This window comes from Ovis aries, chromosome 3 (genome assembly GCF_016772045.2).
Source record: "Ovis aries strain OAR_USU_Benz2616 breed Rambouillet chromosome 3, ARS-UI_Ramb_v3.0, whole genome shotgun sequence".
NCBI lineage: Eukaryota > Metazoa > Chordata > Mammalia > Artiodactyla > Bovidae > Ovis > Ovis aries.
Window position 1 is genome coordinate 176,745,907 of NC_056056.1, and position 21,469 is coordinate 176,767,375.

A 21,469-nucleotide genomic window follows, 5' to 3' on the forward strand; every position below is an offset into this window, starting at 1 on the left:
CATGGCATGCAGTAGGTACTCAATACATGTTCACTGAACAGACCTTTCTGACCCCAAAGCCCATGCCTTGCCCATTGTCACTGAAGGCTTGCATGCAGAGGTCACTGGGCACTCAGCAAGGGACGTGTGTGCTGCTGGCCTCAAAAGCAGGTGGCTGGCCCTTCTTCAGGTGAAGATGGCTCACAGGTGTTGTTTAAAGGGAGGAACTTTCAACCAGTGTGCCTTTCTGCCGCATTCATGATTCACAGGAAATTGACCTCTCCCTCCTCATGCTGAGACAGGAATACATCTGAGAGAGGACTGGACGCTCCGGGTGGGAGCCCTGGTACCCTAATGGGATGCTTCCATACAGCTGTCAAGAGCAGAAGAGACTGGCGAGGACTTCCTGCTCTCTTCCTGCAGCAACTGGCAGGGCCACAAAGACCCCCGGACGTAGAGTCAAGATGTCAAGGTTTTAGTTTTATCTCTGCCATTGATCAGTTCTGTGACTTGGACAAGCCACGCTCCCCCTCTGAACCATCTTCCCCATCTGTAAAATGAGGTTGTTGTAAAACATGCCCTGAAGGCTATTATGGGCAGTAAAGTAGATCATGCCTAGGAAAGTGCTCTGTGGCTGGTGAGACGCTGGCCAAAGTGCGAGACGGCATTCATTACAGGATCCTTGTATCCCTGTCCACCTCCCCTGTGGCTGGTACCCATCCCTAAGCACCTCCGTTACCCCTTACCTCTCTGTCATGGCCACCTGCTCCAGCATGGCAGAGCCTGTGTTGGCCTTCCAGTTTCCAGAGATGGAGGTTCTCCTGTACCAGAACAAACGGCACAGTGAGGGAGGTAGGGATGCTTGCCACTGATCTGCTTTCCTTTTTTGCTTTGGCTGTTTGGTGGCTCTGATTCAAATATCTGGCTTACATTGTTCTAAGTTGCTTCAGTCATGTTGGACTCTTTGCTATCCTATGGACTGTAGCCTGCCAGGCTCCTATGTCAATGGGCTTCTTCAGGCAAGAATACTAGAGTGGGTTGCCATTTCCTTCTCCAGGGGATCTTCCTGACCCAGGGATCGAACCCATGTTTCTTATGCCTCCTGAATTGGCAGGTGGGTTCCTTACTATGAGCGTCACCTGGGAAGCCCACTATGACGTGCATTCTTAGATAAGCATCCTGTCTTCAGATTTATTTTTTGTGTTTTTATTTCCCTTTATGTTGATTGTCTTATTTCTTGGGTCTTATGTATCTTTTCCTAAGCCACCTTTGAAATGTAAAATTGAATTTAATGAATGCCTACACTATCAGATTAAATCCTTCAAATGGCCTCCTGTTTTTTTTTAGAAGAACTAGGGTAGTATAGCCCCTGGTGACTCTGGAATCTTTTTGGAGCACTAGAATGTAGGAAAAATAACCAATGGCGAGAAGTGACTGCCTTTTCATGGTGAAGAGCAGGAAGGCCTTCTGTCTCTGTCTGCCTCATCACCCTCTCAGTTCCCTTGCTTTTTCTGCTCCAGCAACAGCTGACCTCCCTCCGGGTGCTCCAAAGCCCATGGATTTTTTCCTGTGTATAGGCCTCCATACACTTTTCCCCTTTGCCTGATACAGTCTTCATCTTCATTCTTGTCTCCCTAAGTCCTACTCATCTTTCAAGTTTCATCTGAAAATGCGACTTTCTGACGTGCTGCTACTGCTGCTGCTGCTGCTAAGTCACTTCAGTTGTGTCTGACTCTGTGCGACCCCAGAGATGGCAGCCCACCAGTCTCCCCCATCTCTGGGATTCTCCAGGCAAGAACACTGGAGTGGGTTGCCATTTCCTTCTCCAATGCATGAAAGTGAAAAGTGAAAGTGAAGTCGCTCAGTCGTGTCTGACTCTTACCGACCCTGCGGACTGCAGCCCACCAGGCTCCTCCGTCCATCGGATTTTCCAGGCAAGAGTTCTGGAGTGGGGTGCCATTACACTTCCCCAATAAGAACCCCCTATACTACATTCTACCAATGTTTAGAAATGCTCATCTCAGTTGCAATGACCGCTTTAGTGTGCTGACTTCCCTGAGGGCAGGGAGCATGTTTGACTCGTCCCTCTGTACTTCTAGTGTCCAAGGGTTCCTGGCAGGTAGCAGGTTCCAGGCAACAACTTACTAGGTAAGGGGTTGTGTATGCTGAAGAGAAATACAGACAAATATATCCAGTGGCATATCTGGATTCAGCAAAGGCTGAATGGCTTTAAGCAAAATGGAAGTGATAAAGTGATCTGTTTCATGACCAAGGAAAGGCATGTGATTGAGCTTCAAGGGTGAACCAGTGCTATCAAATGTCTTTCTAAAAGAGAAAATACAATGTATCTGAGGATAGCAGATGCTGAGACCAGGTGGCCAACAGGAGCCATAAAGGTTAAAGTGACATTGATAAGCTTCAGTTGGTTCAGTTCAGTTCAGTTCAATTCAATGCAGTTAAATTCAATTTGGCAAACAATCATCAGGCCACCCTATGTCCTGACTATAGGACTAATCTGAGTGTGCAGAGATGACCTCCCTCCTCCAGCTGTTCACTACCTTAAAGGGTAGACTAGCCTAAAACCAGAACATAGGCATGGTAGGGTTAGCAGTACACATGAGGTGTGAGGCATTCTGGGGAAACAACTTTTTAGACACTTTATGTGACCCCAGAAGGTAGTGACTGAGATGTACCTGGAAGGATGAGTAGGATATGGTAGAGTGGGATCTGTATGGTGACAAGGGAAGGTAAGAACTGACTTGAGTCAGACAGGTACGAGTTTGAACCCTGGTGGTAGTGTTTCCTAGTATAACCATGGACAACATTTCTGAGTATTTTCTCATTAGTAAATAGGAACCATTTTAGTACCATGCTTATAGGGCATCATGTGGATTAAAGGAAAGATTCTCATAAATCTCTTGGTACAGTGGGTGCTACTATTATTTTTCAGTAAGTGTAGATGAGAAAAGAAAGCATTCTAATGCCAGAAACAGCAGGAGCACAAGCTAGATTGGTCTCCTTCCAAGAAGATAATGATAGAGAGAGCTGGTATTTAGTGAGTGCTTTCTATGTCTGAGACATGGGTCTAAAAGCTTTATAAACACAGGCTTCAGTCTCACAAAACCTAATGAGATGGACATTATTATTATAATCAGTCTCATTGAATGACAGAAGCCACCAAACTGTATCTGAGAAACTCTGTGCTCTTAACCATGACTCTCCATGGCAGAGCCATCACAGGTTTGGGGAAAAAAGTTGACTGGCCCAAACATGATGCAGCTGCTTGAATGCAGGATGGAATGCAGGCTGTGACAACGGGATCTATGTTTATGACAGGTTTGATGCTGACCCCCTTGTTGAAGAGGGCAGGGGTGAGGGGAAAGGTGCTGACCTAACTAACTTTGGAAATTAGTGGAGACTGGGTGCCTAAGAACAGAAGAAACCATATGTAAGTCCTCTACCATAGTTGGCAAATTTGTTTCTCATGGGGCTACAGCTTGACAGTTCTGCAGCTATACCTATGTGCTGGGATTGAACAAAGAAGTATGTGGATGGAAGATGGGGGAAGCCAGGTTTTTTCCCTGTTGGGAGTGGAAAGTTACAGATAAGCAACTTGGGAAGGCTAAAGTGAATCATGTTGAAAACCGAGTACTAGTTGAAAGTCTGACACATCAATATGTACTCTTTAGCTTTAGCTATAGACGGATATATAGAAATAATTACAGACATGTGTGTATACACGGGTTGAGACACACACATTTATTTCCCAGCTCTGTCTACTGAGAGAACTTAGACACAATGACACTCAGTAGCAACAAGCACAAAGGCCTGAGTGCAGGGCAGGAAGTGGGCCAGAAAGGACGTTGAACGGTCATGGGTGGAGATGGCGTTCTACACTGAGGTCTGACACAAACCCCTTCCCTCGGACGTGGGCCAATGCAGGGTCCAGGAAACGCCATAACTAATGACAAATTGGAGCTGTCAGGACAGAAAGGCTCAGCATAAAGAATGCGGCAATGAGGTAATCCTCAAGAAGAGAAACTGGGACAAGGTGTCGTCAATGTCAAGTGGAAACGTTAACAATGAGGAGAGGAGGGAAATGATATCATGAGGGATGGTGGAGGCCTCAGGAATGTGTTGGACCATGCACTAGAATGTTCTCCGACTCAGAGGGGTTATGGGTGTGGGGAGGTGACTTTATCACCCTGAAGGCATCTGAGAGCAGTGACAGGTCTGGCCTGGCTCATGGGTGGGAGAATGGTTGGCAAGACAGGCCAGAAGTATTGCTTGGCTCCATCCCTTTCCTGGGCATATTTCCTTGTAGGTCAACGGACTGCATTTTCTACAGTTTTCCAGGCAGTGGCAGAGTGGAGTGGTTGCAACCGAAACTGTGAGGCCTGCAGAGCCTAAAATGACCATCTGGCCACTTACAGAAAAAAAAGTTGCCAATCTCCAGTCTAAGCAATCCAGGTAGAGCAAAAGTAACCCTAGATAATACAGAAATGGAGATGTATGGCTGTGATCAACTCAACCTTACTTACTGAGACAGGTGGGAGCTAGACTTGGCCTGTGGGCTGTGGTTTGCTGACCCTGACCTAGAGCACAGCTCCAAAACACAGAAGCACATAGAGAGATTTTCCAACTGTCCAGAACCATCTGTTGCAGTCTTCAAAGGTGGAACCATGCAATCAGCACTCCATCCAGGCTTGGAGACCAGGCACTTATTGCCTCTCTGGAGTCTCATCATTTCAAGTGGAACCAGCACTATTCCAAAGTAAGACAGAGAGGCCTTGGAGCAGAAAAGACCGAGGCCTCCATGCAGTCAAGAGCTCCCACTCATCCTTGTAACCACAGCTCCAGCATGAGTCACCATCTGCTTGAACCACCCCTGGATTGAATGTGTGATGAATTTTCTGGCATTCATCCCTTTTCTTTTAGTCACATAACCTCTATCTCCACTGGATAATGGCCCTGCCTGTGTTGCATGCTGTCTTGGTGGGACTCTCTATACTGATCATCTGCCGTCTTCTGATAATCATGTGACCACCGTTGGACTAATCAGCACTGTTTCCATGGAATCGTAATCTTGAGTTAAGCCCTGAAAATGATTACAGTAGATTCCCTTCCTAATGGAGTGCCACGAAGATTGTCTATTACTTCTGGCTACCCAGATTCCTGGGGCTGCCCTGAATCACAATATTTCTGAAATTGGTAATTTGGGATTAGTTTTTTTAAGTTTCTGATCATCCATGGGTTTCTAATAAATTCCCTTTAAAAACATCCCACCATATTAGTCAGATGTGGTTTTTACTGCTTGCAGGTGAAGAAATCTGGTGTAATCTACCTGATCTTATTAGCCCCAGAGAAACCCTTTTGCAGCCCATAGCCCCAGAGCCTTCCTTTCATGGTTACAGGTCAGGTCATGACACTTCTCTGCTCAGAAGGGAAGAGAAGAAAATCCCAAATCCTCAGCAAGGCACTCAAGGCCACCCCTGATGTGTCCCCAAGTGTCCCTTCTATGTATGTCTCCTGTGACATACATCCCCTATATACTTGGAAAGAGGCCAACAGTCTTTCTCTGGGGAAATGGCCTTCATTTAGGTAGACAGACTTTTGCCCTGGAATAAGCCATGATGGAACAGCAGCCTTCCTCTGTGCTAACCAGAGATGAAAGGAAGTAATGGAGACGGAAAGGGAAGATAAGATGTCCCTATGGGGTCTCTGCCATGGGATTTAGTCTCGGTTTCTCTCACACTCTGCTCCTACCCTTCCTTCCAGCCTCCCAGCCCCTGCCCCTGCCCAGGGACTCACATGTACGCTTTGTAGTTGGATCCAATTTTCTGGATGCGGATGTCATACTTGGAGTCAATGAAGGCCTCGGTGGTGGCATAGGTTTTGGCCATAGCCACCATGCTGGTGATGTCCTGGTAGTCGTGCTGGTTTTCTACTTTGATCTGTTGGGAGGATGAGAGGATGAGTACCACATACCTGGTGTTCACTGAGCACATACCCTGTGCTGGGACCCAGGGCTGCATTTATAGTGACCGTGAGAAGATCATCTGCCTGGCAGCGGAGGCAGACACAGGATGCAAGTTGCTCTCCAAAGGCAGCATTCCACCTGGGGAAGTCAAGGGAGTCTTTATAGGAGGGGTGGGCTCTGAACAGCGGTCAGGAGAGGGAATACGATTCTCACATGGACTATGAAGCAGGTACATTCTCTGGAGAGGATGGAGGATGGACAAGCCAGGGGCAGGAGGAGCTGGGAGAGGGGGACAGGCCAGTGGTCCAGACCAGCTGAGGGGGCAGGAGGGTGGAGATACCTGAAGAGGGTCTTCAGGGAATAGACCATGGTGGGCCTCAACAGCTTTGGCAGGGGCTAGAATGCTAGCCTGAAGGCTCTGGACAGCCACTTGATGGAAAGGAGTTTAAACAAGAAAGTAGCCACATTTATGTTTGAGAAAAAGCACTCCTGCAGCAGTGTGGGGAGCCGGGTAGGGGGTGTGATATGGGATAGAGACCAGTGTAGGTGTGTGTGTGTGTGTGTGTGTGTGTGTGGTGTGCACGGGCAGGTGTGTGCACATAGGCTGTGTGTGTGAAGTGTGTGGGGGACGTGTAGTGTGTGTGGAATGTGCAGTTCATGGCATATGTGTGGGGTATTTGCACGTGTGATGCACATGGTGTGGTGCTTCTGAGTGTGCAGGCAGTGTGGGCATGTATGTGTGTGGAGGGAGTGTGTTGGGAGTGTGACTGCTCTGGACACAGCTAGCTCTGCTAGGCCAGAGGCCTGGGGGAGAAACTCACTCATGCTGTTTACTGGGCTGAGGCCAGGGACACGGGGTGTGCCCTGGGGTCAGCGAGAGGTCTCAGGAGAGCTTCCAAGGCCAAGGGCAGGGGATGAGGCCAAGGCTCTGCGAGGGCGATCTCAAGACACACCAGAGGCTGACTCCAGCCCCTGTGCATGGCTGCATGCCCCCTCCCCTGTCATCCTCACTTGGACAACAGAGGGGTTTCTTGGCCAGCAGTGGGCAGAGGCCAGATCCTCGGGGATGGGTGTGTGGAGCTTGTGTGTGGGGTGGTGCTGTCCTTCCAGCTTCTTCCAGCCCTTTTTCCCCTGCCCTTCAGGCTCAGCAGTGCCTAGACCACTCCATCCCCCCATAACGATGCCATCCACATCTGCCCCGACCTCACACTTACAGAACATCTCCTCAGTTCTCTTCTGAAACTCGAAACAGGACTGTGGGGCAGACAGGGTGGGCATTATTATAACCATTTAACACATGTGGAAACGGAGATCTCTTTCCTTGTCCAAGGCCAGAGAGCAGCTAAGCACAGAGCTGAGAATGAAACCTAGGACTCCAAAAGCAGTGTTCTCTGAACCATCTCAGGGTACTTACGAGTGCATGCCTGCTCCCCTGCCCAACAGATAGTAAACAGCTTGGCAGACCTCCTCTCTGCTCTCTTTGTGTCCCCGCCTCTGAGACCGTGAGCCTCCTCCCACCAAAGGCCGAAACCACCCTTTGTTCTAGGTCCCCTAAGGCTCTGACTGCTTGCTGTCCCCTCCTTCCTCAGCAATAGGACCCTTGAAGTTTTTTTCTGGGGATTTGGTCTCTCAGCTAAGGATGACTTTGTCTCAGTCTCCCTTATCTCGGTAGATGTAGCCAAGTGTCCAAGTCCAGCTAGTGAAAATGTGAGCGGATGTGATGTGAGCAATCTCTGGGTGGTGCCTTTAAGATGAAAGAAAACTTCCCTTTCCCTCTCCCTTCTTCTACACGGCTGTGATATTTACATGATGGTGGGAGCTGGTGCAGCCTTCATGGGCCACAAGATGGAAGCTGCACGTTGAGCACGACTGACTAATAAGGTGGAAGGAACCGGATTTCCCACACCATGGTGTCCCTAGTCTGCCCTTGATTGTGTATGCTCAGACTCCTACAGGAGAGTGAAGTAAACCTTTAATCTTCTTTAAGCCATTGTTATTTTGGCCTTTGTTAAAGCAGCCAAACTGTATTTCTGCCATGCATTCTTCAGCTCTTGCTCTTCATTGATTCTTTTTTTTTTCTTCTTCTTTTTTTTTTTTTTAAAATTTTTATTTTTATTTTATTTTACTTTACAGTACTGTATTGGTTTTGCCATGCATTGACATGAATCCACCATGGGTCATTGATTCCTTATCTTTTGAATCATGATCACGGATCCACTAATCTCAGGTTGTTCCTGCTTTTCAGTACCTCAGTTACCACCGCTCTCTCTATCTCAGCATCCTCATCTTCCACTCACTCCCAAACCAACTCTCTTTGGATTCCATTCCCCACCATTCCACACAAAATGACTTGGCAAAGGTCACTTCTGACCTCCTCATTGGTGAATCCAATCGAGCTTCTTTGGGTCCTCTTGCTGCTTTGACACTCCATGGTATATGAAATCACTAAACTTAAAATTTGGTTTCACTATTCTCTTCTGGTTCTCTTCCTTTTTTCCCCTGGCAACTTCTTCACAGTCTATATTGCTTCCTCTTCCTTCAACTGCCCCTCGGGTGGTCACAGTATTTCATTCTCGGCCAACATTTGGGATCTGGTAAAGAGTGTCAGAGTTACTGAAATTAAAGAATGGGGCTGGTAGCTTGCAGGAACAGCTTGTTTAATTCAGTTTTGTCAGTGGATGGACCTGGAAAGAACCAGAGCTACTTCTGCACCTCAGTTTCCTAGTAAGCACAACATACGCCACAGCCTGTCTCAGAGATTTCTAGTTGTCCACAGCATCCATTCTCTTTTTATATAGCTGTGAAATGCCTTAATCTGGGGGTGCATGACCATCCAGAATAAACATTATACTTCCTCATCTCCCTGGCACCTGTGTACTCAAGGCTGGTTGATCACATTTTGGTCAATGGGACTTGAGCAGAAGTTGGGTTTGAACTTCCAGGTCTGCCTTAAAAGGGAAATGTGTGTGTGAGGCAGGAAGGGGGAATGCTTCACAATTCTTTCTTTCCTCATCTGGCTGGCTGGAGGGGCACCATCATAGACTTTGTATCTGAAAGGCAACACCCCAGGAAGGAAGGATGGAAGGAGCTGGTTATGTGAGAGGGAAGGTCCTAGCTTGTTTAAGGCAACTTAGGTTTTTGTTATAGAAGCTAAACTTCATCCTTAAGTAAATATCTGTAGAATGCATCATATATGCATTCATTTATTCACAGGATAGACAAAAGAGAGCAAAGAGAGAAAGTATAGATGCAGTGGTTTAATTAATTAATGGTCATCTCAACCTTCCTTTGTGAACCCTTCTAGAGTCGGGTATTTGGGTGGGGCACTCATCCTGTCCTCTCCAGGACTGAACACGTAACCCAGGTTTCTTATACATAGGCTGGTCATTTTATGCTCAAGTTGTGTGCTGTCTGAGCCCAGTAAAACCCGACTCCACCCCTGGATCCATGTCTGTCTCCCCATTAGACACAAGCTTCCTGAGGGCAGACAAGGCGTCTTGTTCCCAGTTGTAACCCTGCTGTCTGCAATGCTGTGGATGGCCCAGACATGTCTGCTGGGTTGAGTTGAAGAAGGATGGATAAAGATGTAACTCTTTATAATTCTTTATAACTCTTGTAACTAGGAAGAGTGGAAGGGGATGGAAGGAAAAATACGGGGTCTTGGAAAAAGGCAAAGAAACTGTGTTTCAGGGAAACTTGTTTTATAAAGTAAATTTTTCTGTAAATGCTTGGGCTGGATTCCACACTTAAAAGGTTTACAGCTTCCTAGTGGAGCGCCAGTGGCGCAATCGGTGAGCATGAGTGCAGTACTTGGAAGAGGCTTACGGCTTCCTTCATGAGCCTTGAGAACCTGGTGAAGTCAGGGGCCTTGCAGAGGGGAGCAGGTGGCCTGTTGGGTGGTGCTGGAGGAGCTGCTGGGCTGGTGCTCAGGGCATAAAGGGAGGTGGTGTGAGAAGGTGCTGGGACGGGCAGCCATGGAACGGCCACAGGCAGGGAAGGGAGTCTTGGCACTCCGACGTATTTACTAGCTGGAAACCCCTCCAACTGTTCACAGAGACAAGCTGAAAACAGGAAACTGTAAATGAGCTGTGACTCAAGATTACCCATTTGCTGCTCTGGGGACCTGTGCCCAGTGAATTCCTTGACTCTGAAGACTCACATCCTCACCCACCTCCCTACCCACTCTGCGGCCCGGCCCTGTCTCTTATGCCCTGCTTCCTCGGCCTTGCCCACCCCCCCTCCTCCTGGGCCCCATGCCTCCTCTCTCCCATGTCCACTGCCTTCTCCCATGGTTTGCCTCCTACTTGTAGTACCGCCTGTCCCCTCTCTGCCCCCTCTCCCTCTGCATCTCCCGTGGTCGCCTCTAGAGAGAGGCGACCTTTCCCGTCTCTTCCTCTCCCTCCTCCTCCCCTTCCCCACTTGGCCCACCCCTCTCAGCGCTGTCTCCTTCCCATCTCTCCTCCTCGTTTTCCTCACTGGATCCCCGTGTGGTTTCTCACACTCTCCTCCTCTCTGGCTTTTTGAACTGCTTCACCTCCCTCATGTGAGTGTGAGTGTGTGTGTGCTTGCACGCGTGCATACATGTGCGGAGGGAGACAAACTGGAGACAGGAGCCAAGAGACAACTCCGAATCTCCTCAGTGGGCTTCATCCAGGCCTGGGAAAGTCACCTTACAGCCTCAGCAGACTGTGTGCTCTTTGCTTGATCGCCTCAAGCAGTAACAGGGAGCTCACTACGGGGCAAGGCAGCTCATACCATCTCAGGGAACTTGTCCTACTGTATATTAGACCAAGAGTGCTCAAATGGTTCCAATGACTGATCATACAGGGTAAGTCACAGCTCTTTGCCTTCAGTCTGGTTTTCATCCACTGGATGTGAGCCATCCAGGTATGCCCAAGTCACTCTCTTCTTAACCCATCCCAACATGAGAGCAAAATCTCTCAGTCATATCCAACTCTTTGTGACCCCATGGACAGTAGCCCGCCAGGCTCCTCTGTCCAGGGGGATTCTCCAGGCAAGAATTCCAGAGTGGGTTGCCCTGCCCTCCTCCAGGGGATCTTCCCAACCCAGGGACTGAACCCTTATCTCCTTTGTCTCCTGCATTGGCAGGTGGATTCTTTACCACTAGCACCACCAAATTAATCACATAAACCAATGCCTTAAAATAAGTCTATGTATACCCTTCTTATGGTTTCCATTTCTTTGGACAACCCCAATGTACACTCTGTCTCAGCTAGTGCTGTAGCAAGAAGACAAAGATGCCACCTCCCAGAGTGAGCTGTGACAGACACCACTATGGCCAAGAACTGATAGCTTCACCCACGTTGATATAATAAGGCTGGGCTGTCAGAGATTAGAGACTGTGAGACGGTGATTTCTTAGGGAGAGGTTATGTCAGCCTACCGCTCTCCCTTGTGCTATGTCCAGTAGGGGCTTCAGTGGGACACCCAACAAGACTGCTCTATCTCTGGTGCTGAATCCTTCCCAGGCTATCTGCAGGTGAGCATCCTGCTTTTGGTTTATCCAGGCTAAGTATGTGCATGCTTCCCATGGACCAGAGGTGGGTGGTGTGGAGGGAGCAGGGCTGAAGGAGAGATGCTGCCTTTCCACCACCACTGCCCTGGTCCACGCCACCACCATTCTGCACTGGACTGCTGCTCTCATCTCATTTAGAATTCCTCTTGCCTGAGCCAAAACCTCAGACTGATTTCCTCAGAATCTCTGGGCATGGGCCAAGGCATCAGTATTTTTGTAAGCTCCCCAGGAAAATGTGTGCAGCCCAGGTTAAAAAGCTTCTACGATCTGGTTCCTGGTCATCTTTTTCTTTTGCACTCGGCCCAACCTGTCCCTGCCTCACTGCTTTTGCACTTGCTATTCTCTCTGCTTGAAATCATTTTCCTGGGCACCTTCCCATGGCTGTTTTTTTCAGAGGCTTTTCCAGCTACTTGATATCAAGTAGCTACTCCTTCCTGCCACTCTGAGAAGTCTCTACTCAATTACTATTTTTTTTCTTACCAGCTTTGACTAGCTGAAATGACTTAATTGATAATGTGATTATGGTCTCTCTCCTCCATTAAAATGTAAGCCCAATACTGAGTAAAACCAGAGCCTCCTGTGTCTTTCTAGGGAGACAATACAACAAAATGTTGAAGAATGCAAGCTCAAAGCCCAGCTCCGTCACTTGTTAGCTGTGAGACCTTGGGGGAAGGTACTTAGCTTCTCTGTGTCTTACTTTCCTTATTAGCAAAATGTGGGTAACTTGTTAATATCCAGTGTGGATGACTTGATTGCTGTTGAACATCAAATGAGATACATATAAATGGTTTAGAAGAACTCTTCATTCATTACAGGATTTCAACAAATGTTAACTATTATTATCATTCCTTTTAATACCTTGAAACCCAGCATAGTGTTTGGCACACAGAAGATGCCTCAATATTTGCTGAAAGAATGAATGAAGAGGCCAGTCATGGGAAGAGCTGGGTGAAGAGAATCCAGGCAAAGGGGAAAGGTGGTACACTGGCCCTGGGACTGATGCTGCCTGTTGAAAAGAGACTCACAAGTATCAGCAGAAAACGGAGCCTTGAAGTTTTTTTGTGGAAGCTGAGGGCTAAGAGGGATTCATGCTTGGAGGAAGGGCTATCCCACTTGCCCTCAGCAGTGAACACTGGGAATGGTGCCAAGATCCTTCTTAGAAGATGGTTCAGAATCAACATTGATAGAAATACACATGAGCCTTTGAAGCCCATCGCCCTATTTCAATAGCCTAGAAAATGTTTCAGGCGAGTATGACCAGCAGCTCACCCCAGCCAAATCCATCTCCATCAGGTTTCTGTTGAAGGCCCAGTTTGGAGCAGGCTCCATCTGCTGTGATGACCGGGGCAAGCTTGTTGTTTTCAAAGATAACTAACTATATGAGGCAATTTACTGAACTGGCTGATTTATTTATGAATAAGCTAAAAGCTAAGCAGGGGGATCTACCAAAAATAATAACTGTAGCTTCAGAACACTTGCTCTGTAGTCTCCTTTTCCGGCAATAATTAGCTGGTTGAGCCAGCTGGATATTCAGGCCACTCCTAGTTCGAGATAATAAAACCATAACCCTGGCACACAAACGCATGCTTGTTTTTCTGTTTTTATAACAGGAAGGCGTGCTTCCAGCTCATTCCAAAGTGGTCTACGCTCATTAAGAAGCTAGTTAGATGGAGTGAGAGATGAGCTAAATATCTGTTTTCCCTCCCAGTAAATATTTCCCAGCCCTGTAGCTGCTTCACTCTCAAGGGTAGGTTCCATGCATACATCATTAAGCCATGCTCACAGAATTAAGCTCAAAATCATTCCTGAGTTCAGCATCAAAAGCTTAAAAGAGTTAAATGGGAGTTACAAAAAACCTAGTGCACGAGTCCCCACTTTCTGGATGTACGATGCCCATCTAAGGAATGATTTCACGGCATTCCAAGGCCAAAAGAAGCGCCAACTATTTATGTCCTACCAGCTTAGTCACTGAAATAAACAATGTACATAATATCTTTATTTCATTCATAAATAACTACCATCACTTACAAACGAGCCATGTGTGCTTGCTGGGCACTGCATACATTCCTGGGCTTTAGAATCAGAGCAGACACTTCACCCCCATTTCCTGTTCCATACCGATTCTCATATAGTACTTGCCTTTTAGCACAACCACCACCAAAACCCCAGTTTTGCAAAAATGTGATGTCACCGAAAGGAATACGCTGTGATCTAATGTTGAAACTGTGAACCACCTCGGCTAGTAATTTGCATGGTGATTGACTGATGCCGAGAACTGCTGTGTTTCCCCCTGAAAATTTAAAATACACTCTGCTGCCCTAGGGCCTTGGGCGCAGAGTTTGGGAACTGTGGGCCTAATGTTATTGCTTCTGGCACCCTCCCCCAGCAGTGAATAACGCAAGCCTCTGGTGCAACGTCCCTGGAGAAGAGCCTGTCTGCTCCTCCTGTGAAACGTGGGTTTGAGAAACCCGCAGCGGGCGGGGTGGGATAGCCAATAAACTGGTCCGTACTTTAAACCAGTCCCAACCTTAGGAAAGTTACAAGGATACTGTGCTTTTTAAATGACATAAATTCTATTCTAGATTGATTCATCAAGACAAGTCTCTTAGCTTAAGGTGGGCTAGTTAATGAGAGTAAGCAATTTGGACTAGTCTTTAAACCTATCTGAAATAAAATGTTGTTTAACTACTATATTAAATGGAGAATCAAGGAACAGTCCCTGTCATTGAGGAGTTCATAGTCCACGGGAAAGACCGGTAACCAGACGATTCAATAGAGGGTGACAGATGCTGCGGCAGGGACCCTGGTGCACCCTGCAGTGGGAGCCAGGGCAGGCTTCCCAGATGAGGCGCTGGATTCTACTCTGACTTTCTTCATTGTGATTATGGAAAAGAGGATGACTTGAAACCCAAGGCTTCTCTTCTCTTTTAAATATCAGAGTAACAGTTCGAAGTGGGTGTTGGCATGGGTCTGTAAATATTCTCATTATTTTTACATGTATTTTTTCAAGATACCTATTTCTCCTTGAGCACTAACTATGCCAAGAACTGTACCACACAGTTTATCTACAGCATCTCATTTACGCTTCACAAACAACCCTAGGGGAATCCAGCCATGGTGTACCCTCATGAGCCGTGTCTCTGTAAACAACTATAAAACTGGAAAAAAACTAATGAGGCAACAGTGCTAAGGCAGTGGGAACAGGCTGTGCCAGGCTGGTCCCTGAGATGAGGGGCATCAGGAGGTGGGCCCCTGTGCACCCAGCCCCTTTGCTCACCTCCTCTCAGACTCTGCATGTGTCCGCAGTGCTCCCACACACTGGTCCCCTGGCACTTCAACCACTCCAGCTCTTTCCTGCCTTTGGGCTTTTACATATGTGCTTCGCTCTGGAACGGTCTTCACTCTTGCTTTTGCAAGGCTGGCTCATTCTCTTTCCTCAAGTCTGTGGCCTGTGCTCATGGGCCACCACCTCAGAAGTTTCTCCAACAGCTCTACCATGTTTTTCTCTCTTAACAACATGTTGTTCTTCTGCCTGTACTGAGTAAAGTTTATAAGTGTATTTGTTTGCTCATTTATATCCTATCTGCCTCTCCCACTAGCCAGTGATTCCTACACCCCATGCTAGCACAGCACCTGGCATGCTGCAGGTGCTCAATAGAGAGCTTCTGAATGAAGGAAGGAAGGAAGGATATATCAGATTGGCCCTACCTCTTCCCGTGGGAGGTGGGGGAAATGTGGAGATGGAGAATTCCTCCTCCCCTTTTATAAGAGTCACTGAAGCTCAGAGACCACAGAGAGCAGACCTGAGACCTCCCCATGGAAGATGCGGGACTTGCAGACAACATGACTACTCAGTCAAGCCTCCCTGTAACCTCCCACTTCACCAGTGAGACTCAGAGAAGCAAAGGGCTTGTCCAAGGTGCCCCAGAGGGATGGAGACTCGAAACTGGTCTGCTGAGATCAGAACCCCATGATCTGTTCACGACACTGCCCTGCTTTGAATGCAAAGGATGGAGGCAACTCTTTTCCTTCTTTTTCCTTCCCACCCCTACCCTGTATCCTCACTTGGATCTTTTGCAAACTCTCCTGACAGATATACTTGAGCTGGCAAAGGGTAGCCCCTGGGAGTACAATGGGGCAGGTGCCCAGTCTCTTCCTGGAAGGTCTTGGGGAGGACAAACTCTACCAGCCAAACTCCACAGCCGAGGTGCCCCCCAGCTGGAACTGTGGCCCAGATGACTCAACCCCAGGGCCTCTTGGACAGGGTAGCCTGTGCCAGGGACCCTGGCATGGCTGAGGCTCAGAACTGACTCACGGGGCAGGCTGCCACCACCTGAATCACCCCTCTACCTCTGGGTGGAAAGAAGAGGCTGGGGGCTGAGGGGGCCACTGGGTAGGGACTGATTGACTCATCTGGTGAATAAACAATAATAATGACTGTAACAACAATAACGATGGACCACGTCGGCTACTCTTAATGCGCTACTGTAACAGCTGTGTATTAATTCACATAGCCTTTATGACAATCCTATATAGTAAGTACTGTGACTTCCCCATTTCACACATGAAAAGACTGTGGCCCAGCAAGGTTATGTAATTGGTTGCAGGACCTAGAGCTGGCATATGGAAGTGCTAAGATTCTAGCTAAAGTCTGTCTGGCTCCCAAATCCAGCCATTCATTTGATAAATATTGATCCCCTACTGTAAGCCAGGCACTGTTGTGGGCACCAGGGAATACACTGATGGGGTTGGGTGAGGAGTTAGTAAACAAATACATATGTGACATATTAGGTAGGGGAGATGCCTTGCCCAAGCCTACACCACACTCCTAGGGCAGCCCACACCTGATGATGGATTGGGGCAGGAGTTCAATGGCACAGCCCCTTGCCATGATTTGGGATGATTCTGAAGGGCCACCTCAGCCCTGGAACTCCTTACAGAGTCTGCTGAGGTCTCTGCTGTAACTGCTGCTGCTGCTAAGTCGCTCGGTCGTGTCCAACTCTGTGCGACCCCAGAGACAGAAGCCCACCAGGCTCCCCCATCCCTGGGATTCTCCAGGCAAGAATACTGGAGTGGGTTGCCATTTCCTTCTCCAATGCATGAAAGTGAAAAGTGAAAGTGAAGTCGCTCAGTCGTGTCTGACTCTAAGCGACCCCATGGACTGCAGCCCACCAGGCTCATCTGTCCATGGGATTCGCCAGGCAAGAGTGCTGGAGTGGGCTGTAACTGCACTGCAGTTCAACTTCTCCCCTGCCTAATCTTGCTTCCCTCACGTCCCAAGCCAGTGCTTTCAAGCTTAGATCCCAATGTGCATCTTGAAGCAAGTTCCCATCTCAGGGTCTACTCAAAACTTATTCTCCACTTCCTCCATCCTAACAGAACCCCAGTTTTGTTTAGGCATCTACCCACCTCCACCTGACCATGGGCTTCAGGGGGAACTGAAGTTATTCCCCACACAACAGGTGAATCCAGACTATAATCGGTCAACCAGAACACAGCACTCTTGTCTCAATGGCCCAGGGCTGGACTCATGAATAGATCAGCTCAATGAGACGGAAGAGAACATCCCAGAATGCCACTAGCAGCAGGGCTAAGACCGAGGAAGCTGCCCAAGAGTGAAGCTGGGACTGGGGCCAGCCGGCAGAGACAGAATGCGCCCAGGACCTCAGCGACACTGAGACACTAATCCTTGGGCTTTCAGAGTGTTTAAGCCAGTTTGAGGTGGAATTTTCCGTTTCTTGCAGGGTCGACGCATTTACTGGCTACTGGCTGTCTAAGCCTGCTCTGCTGGCAATGAGGCTGTCTGCAGGAAGGTGTTCTCGCTGAGGCTCCTGTTGGAGACAGACCTTTTCCCTGGGCCCTGGGGGCTCTCGGTCCTTGTCTTCAGCAGCAGGGTACCTTTAGGTTGGAGGAAAGCTATTAGAGGAGTCTCTCATTTCCAAACTCCTGTAGTTTCTTTCTATGTGGAGGGAGCGACATTGCTGACCTGTCTGCCCCCGCCGCTCACTCCTCCTCAGAAGTGACAGATTCAGATCAGAGGGTCTGAAAGAGAAATGGGGTAAACGTAGAAGACTCACCCATTCTCCTCTCCTTTGTCTTTGGAAGCCGTCTTCCCACAAACAGCACTAGTCCGCTCTGCTTCTCAGATTGTAAGTTTTCTGAGTCAGGCCCAGCACAGGGAAGCCTGAGGCAGCCCAGCAATGCGTGCATCTGATGGACTAGTCTGTCTAATTCTGGAAACCCATTTGCCTGCACAACTAAGCCACATTCTCTAATATCTTTATTTGTACAAATGCATTTGATTTTTCAAACTCCTTACTCTTACTATACCACAACACCTCCCACGGTGCCTGCAACATGGCTGACTGGTTGGAAAAGGGTATTCTAGTAGTAAAGTCAGGCATGAGGCTGGTTGAGGACCTTTCATGCTTCTTCCAATCCAGACCCAGGGGTGCTATTATCTGACAAAGTACCCCAGTTGTGTTGAAGAGTCAACTTTTTTGTCCCTTAACACTTACTTTGAAATGGCATTCATTCAGTGGTTCCTCTTAAGAGACCTTCCACAATGAATAGCAAAATGGCACCATTAGTTGTGTTTTTATCAAAGTTGCCAGAATCTTCCCTTGACCCAACTGGAACCTCTCTCCTGCCTTTTCCCCTCTTCCTTGTGTGACCTTCGTGGGCTGAAGAGAGGGCAGCAGGCTCCTTGCAGGGCTCATTAACATCTGCCTTTTCCTTGCTTGAAGCCATCCGTAGTAAGCCTCCTCTTCAGGGCTTGAGAATGTGACCTTCAGGCAAGGCACCGTGTTGGTTGGCTTGGAGAGGTATGACTCACCATGACATGATCACCGCTCTGTGCGACAGGGCCTGACAGTGAGCCCGTCTCCCCCAGGTCCCTGTCTAGCACTCCCCTTTGTCTGGGCTTTCACAGGGAGTGTCTTGACCCTGGACTTGACCGGCTTTGCCTGCCTGTCAGCACTTCTTGGCTAAGCTGCTCCACCCCACTCTCTTTTCTGCCCAACAGGAGAATAAAGGGAGCCTCAGAGCCTCCCAGGCAGGATCAGATTCCAGATCTGTGTAATGAAAACACACCAAGCCAAGCAAACAAAGCAGATGCTCCCTCAGCCAGGCTTATTATTTCAACCTCTCTGTGGACGTCTCGCTGCTTCGGGCCATGTCTGCCTGCCCAGGGTCCCTCCTCCCGCTCCAGGCCAGCAGCCTGGGCTTTCGTGGCGGAGGCACATGACCAACCACACCGAAGAAAAGACCACCGAGAGCCAAGAGGCCTGGACTCCAGTTCCAGCAAATTGCCTACCTTCTCTGAACTCCTGGCTTCCAAGTTAACCATGCTAGCTTAGGAGATAAAAGCCAATTGAGGGCAGCATTCTCCACAACAGCCAAGATATGGAAACAGCCTAAGTGGTGTCTGTCAGTGTCTGTCAGAATGGATAAAGAAAATGTGGGGATATACGTGTGTGTATATTATACACATACATACATATATATGTATACACACACACACACACACACACACACATATAATTGAGCCACAAGAAAGAAGGATACCCTGCCATTTGTGACAACATGGATGGACACTGAGGGCATTATGTTAACGAGACAAACCAGGCAGAGAAAGACAAATATTATCTGACCTCATTTATATGTGGATCTAAGAAAACCAATCTCAGAGAAACAGACTATAGAATGGTGGTTACAGGGGCTGGGGGTAGGGGAAATTGGGGAGATATTCTTGAAGGCTATAAGTAGACAACTAGAAGATGAATGAACTCTGGAGATCTGGTGCATGGTAAAGTGACTCTAGTCAACAGTACTGTATGTGTGTGTGTATATATATATATATATTTACTGTATTATATATTTCAAAGTCGCTAAGAGAGCAGGTGGTAAATTTTTTCTTACCACACACAAAAAAATTTATAACTATGTGATGGGAAAAAGGAAGGTTTTATGCTGTGATGGTAAACATATTGCAATACATGAATATATCAAGTCAACATGTATACCTTAAATTTACAGTGTTATGTGTCAATTATATGCTATTTTTAAAAATGTAAATTGAGGTTAAGCGTGAGATCTCTGAAGCCAGACCTCCTGGGTTTGAACTCTGGCTCACCAAATATCAAATATCAAAAACCTCTCTCTTCCAGCTCTCTCAGCTGTATAGTGGTTATCAGTACCTGACTCAGATGCCCTTCAGGTAAGAGGAAGAAGCTAATCTGTGTCCAGTCCTCAGGCAGTGCTGGCCCGTATCATGCCCTTAACAATCCATCATCACTCTCCTCACTTCTAAGATGCTCACAGTCTGTAAGGGGAGTCAGGCATGAACCTGAAAGTGCGCTAGAGTTGCCCATGGAGCAGCAGAATTCTGCATAGGCACAGTACGGGCACATTGTCGGGGTCACACCCACTGAGGGCTCGGGGAGAAGTTTAGGGATCTCTGGAGCTGAATCTAACGTTGATGAGACTGACACGGTGCGGGTGATCGTGGAAGATAAAAGAGCGAGGGAAAGGCAGAAGAGAGTAAAACTGGCTGCATGTTTGGGGACTGGAGAGGGAGTGGGTGTGAAGAGCCCTCGGTGTGAAGGGAGAGAGGACCCTAGAGGGTTTAGTGGGTTCTGGGGGATCTTGGAGCCTTTATTCATGGATAACATGGAGCCACTGCTGGGTTTTAAGCAGAAGAGGGATGTAACAGTTCTGGGTTTTAAGACCCAAGGTCAGCAGATGCTGGGAAATGGATAGGAGGGACCATCCAGGGGGCCTGGTGAACTTTAAGTAGTGGTTGCTGCAGCTGAGGCCAGAAGTGGTACAGAACTGACCTGAGACAGAAGGAAAAGGCAGGGAGTGTGTGTGGTGGGTGTGGGAGTCACGGGAGCCAAGCAAGAGAACCACATGGCTCTGCGTGCCGAGTGCTGCCCACATGGTGGCCCCTGCTGGGAGCTTCTACACCAGGACGCTGGCTGTGCCGCAGTGAGGAGGGTGGGATAGCCTCAGGTCACACAGCTGGTGAGCAGAGGAGAAGGATGCCCATCCATCGTCTGGATTCAGAGCTCCTGGCTGGGGCTACTGCACATGGCTGCCTCTCTATGGGAATGACTTTTATGCAGCTCCTTCCATGAGCCTGCAATGCGGGAGATCTGCGTTCCATCCCTGGGTTGGGAAGATCCCCTGGAGAAGGGTATGGCAGCTCACTTCAGTATTCTTGCCTGAAGAATCCCATGGACAGAGGAGCCTGGAGGGCTACAGACCATGGGGTCGCAAACAGTCGGACATGACTGAGCGACTAACACTTTCACTTTCCTATGTGTCAGGCCTTGCCCTAAGTCACCTGCCCGTCACCCAGCTACTAAGTGGCAGAATTGTGATTCGAACTTAGATGTCTTATCACTATGTTGAATTATCTTGGGTGTCACTCTGATTCAGGTGAGACCACCGGGGTGGATGCAAGTGGATGTGACTGTTGAAGGCATTGCTGTCCTGAGAGCCACATGTGTAAATTCTAAATTTTCTAGTAGCCACATTAAAAAAGGTAAAAGTAAAAAAGAAAAAAATTAATGACATATTTTGTTTAACTCAATGTCTAAAAATATTTATCATTTCCATGTGTAACCTCATTATAAAAATTATGAATGCTGTGCTTAACTATAAGGACCTTTATGACAAGGTATCTAGACATTTTATAAAGTCAACTTATACAAATAGAATTCAAGCTATTTCCTTTACTTTTGTGGCCCTGGTAGCTTATACTTGCTGGGTGTAGAGGCCTCTCTCCCAGTTGTCTGTAGAGTGGTTTTAATAGGGGCAATGCTGAAGAAGGGTCAGGTATATCAATGCCATACCTAATCTTGCTCATGGGCAATTCTGCAACCCATTAAACATGGTATTTAACCCCTCTCTCCACATTCTGCCCTTTTAAGGAGGGTTGCAAATCTGCTGACTTTCCTGAAGGACTTGGGT

The 21,469-nt window shown here is 48.0% G+C and overlaps 1 protein-coding gene across 4 annotated transcripts in view; it reads right to left on the reverse strand.

The window, feature by feature from the left end:
* The window catches only part of SYN3 (synapsin III), a 486,177-nt gene that overhangs the window by 28,367 nt on the left and 436,341 nt on the right, over nucleotides 1-21,469 (reverse strand). For all 4 annotated transcript variants that reach the window (XM_042247181.2, XM_027967692.3, XM_042247182.2 and 1 more), the window contains 2 exons: nucleotides 5,791-5,933; nucleotides 726-800 (listed from right to left, as the gene is read on the reverse strand). In XM_042247181.2, coding sequence (XP_042103115.1) covers nucleotides 726-800; nucleotides 5,791-5,933 — 218 coding nt within the window. The remainder of the gene's footprint in view (nucleotides 1-725; nucleotides 801-5,790; nucleotides 5,934-21,469) is intronic.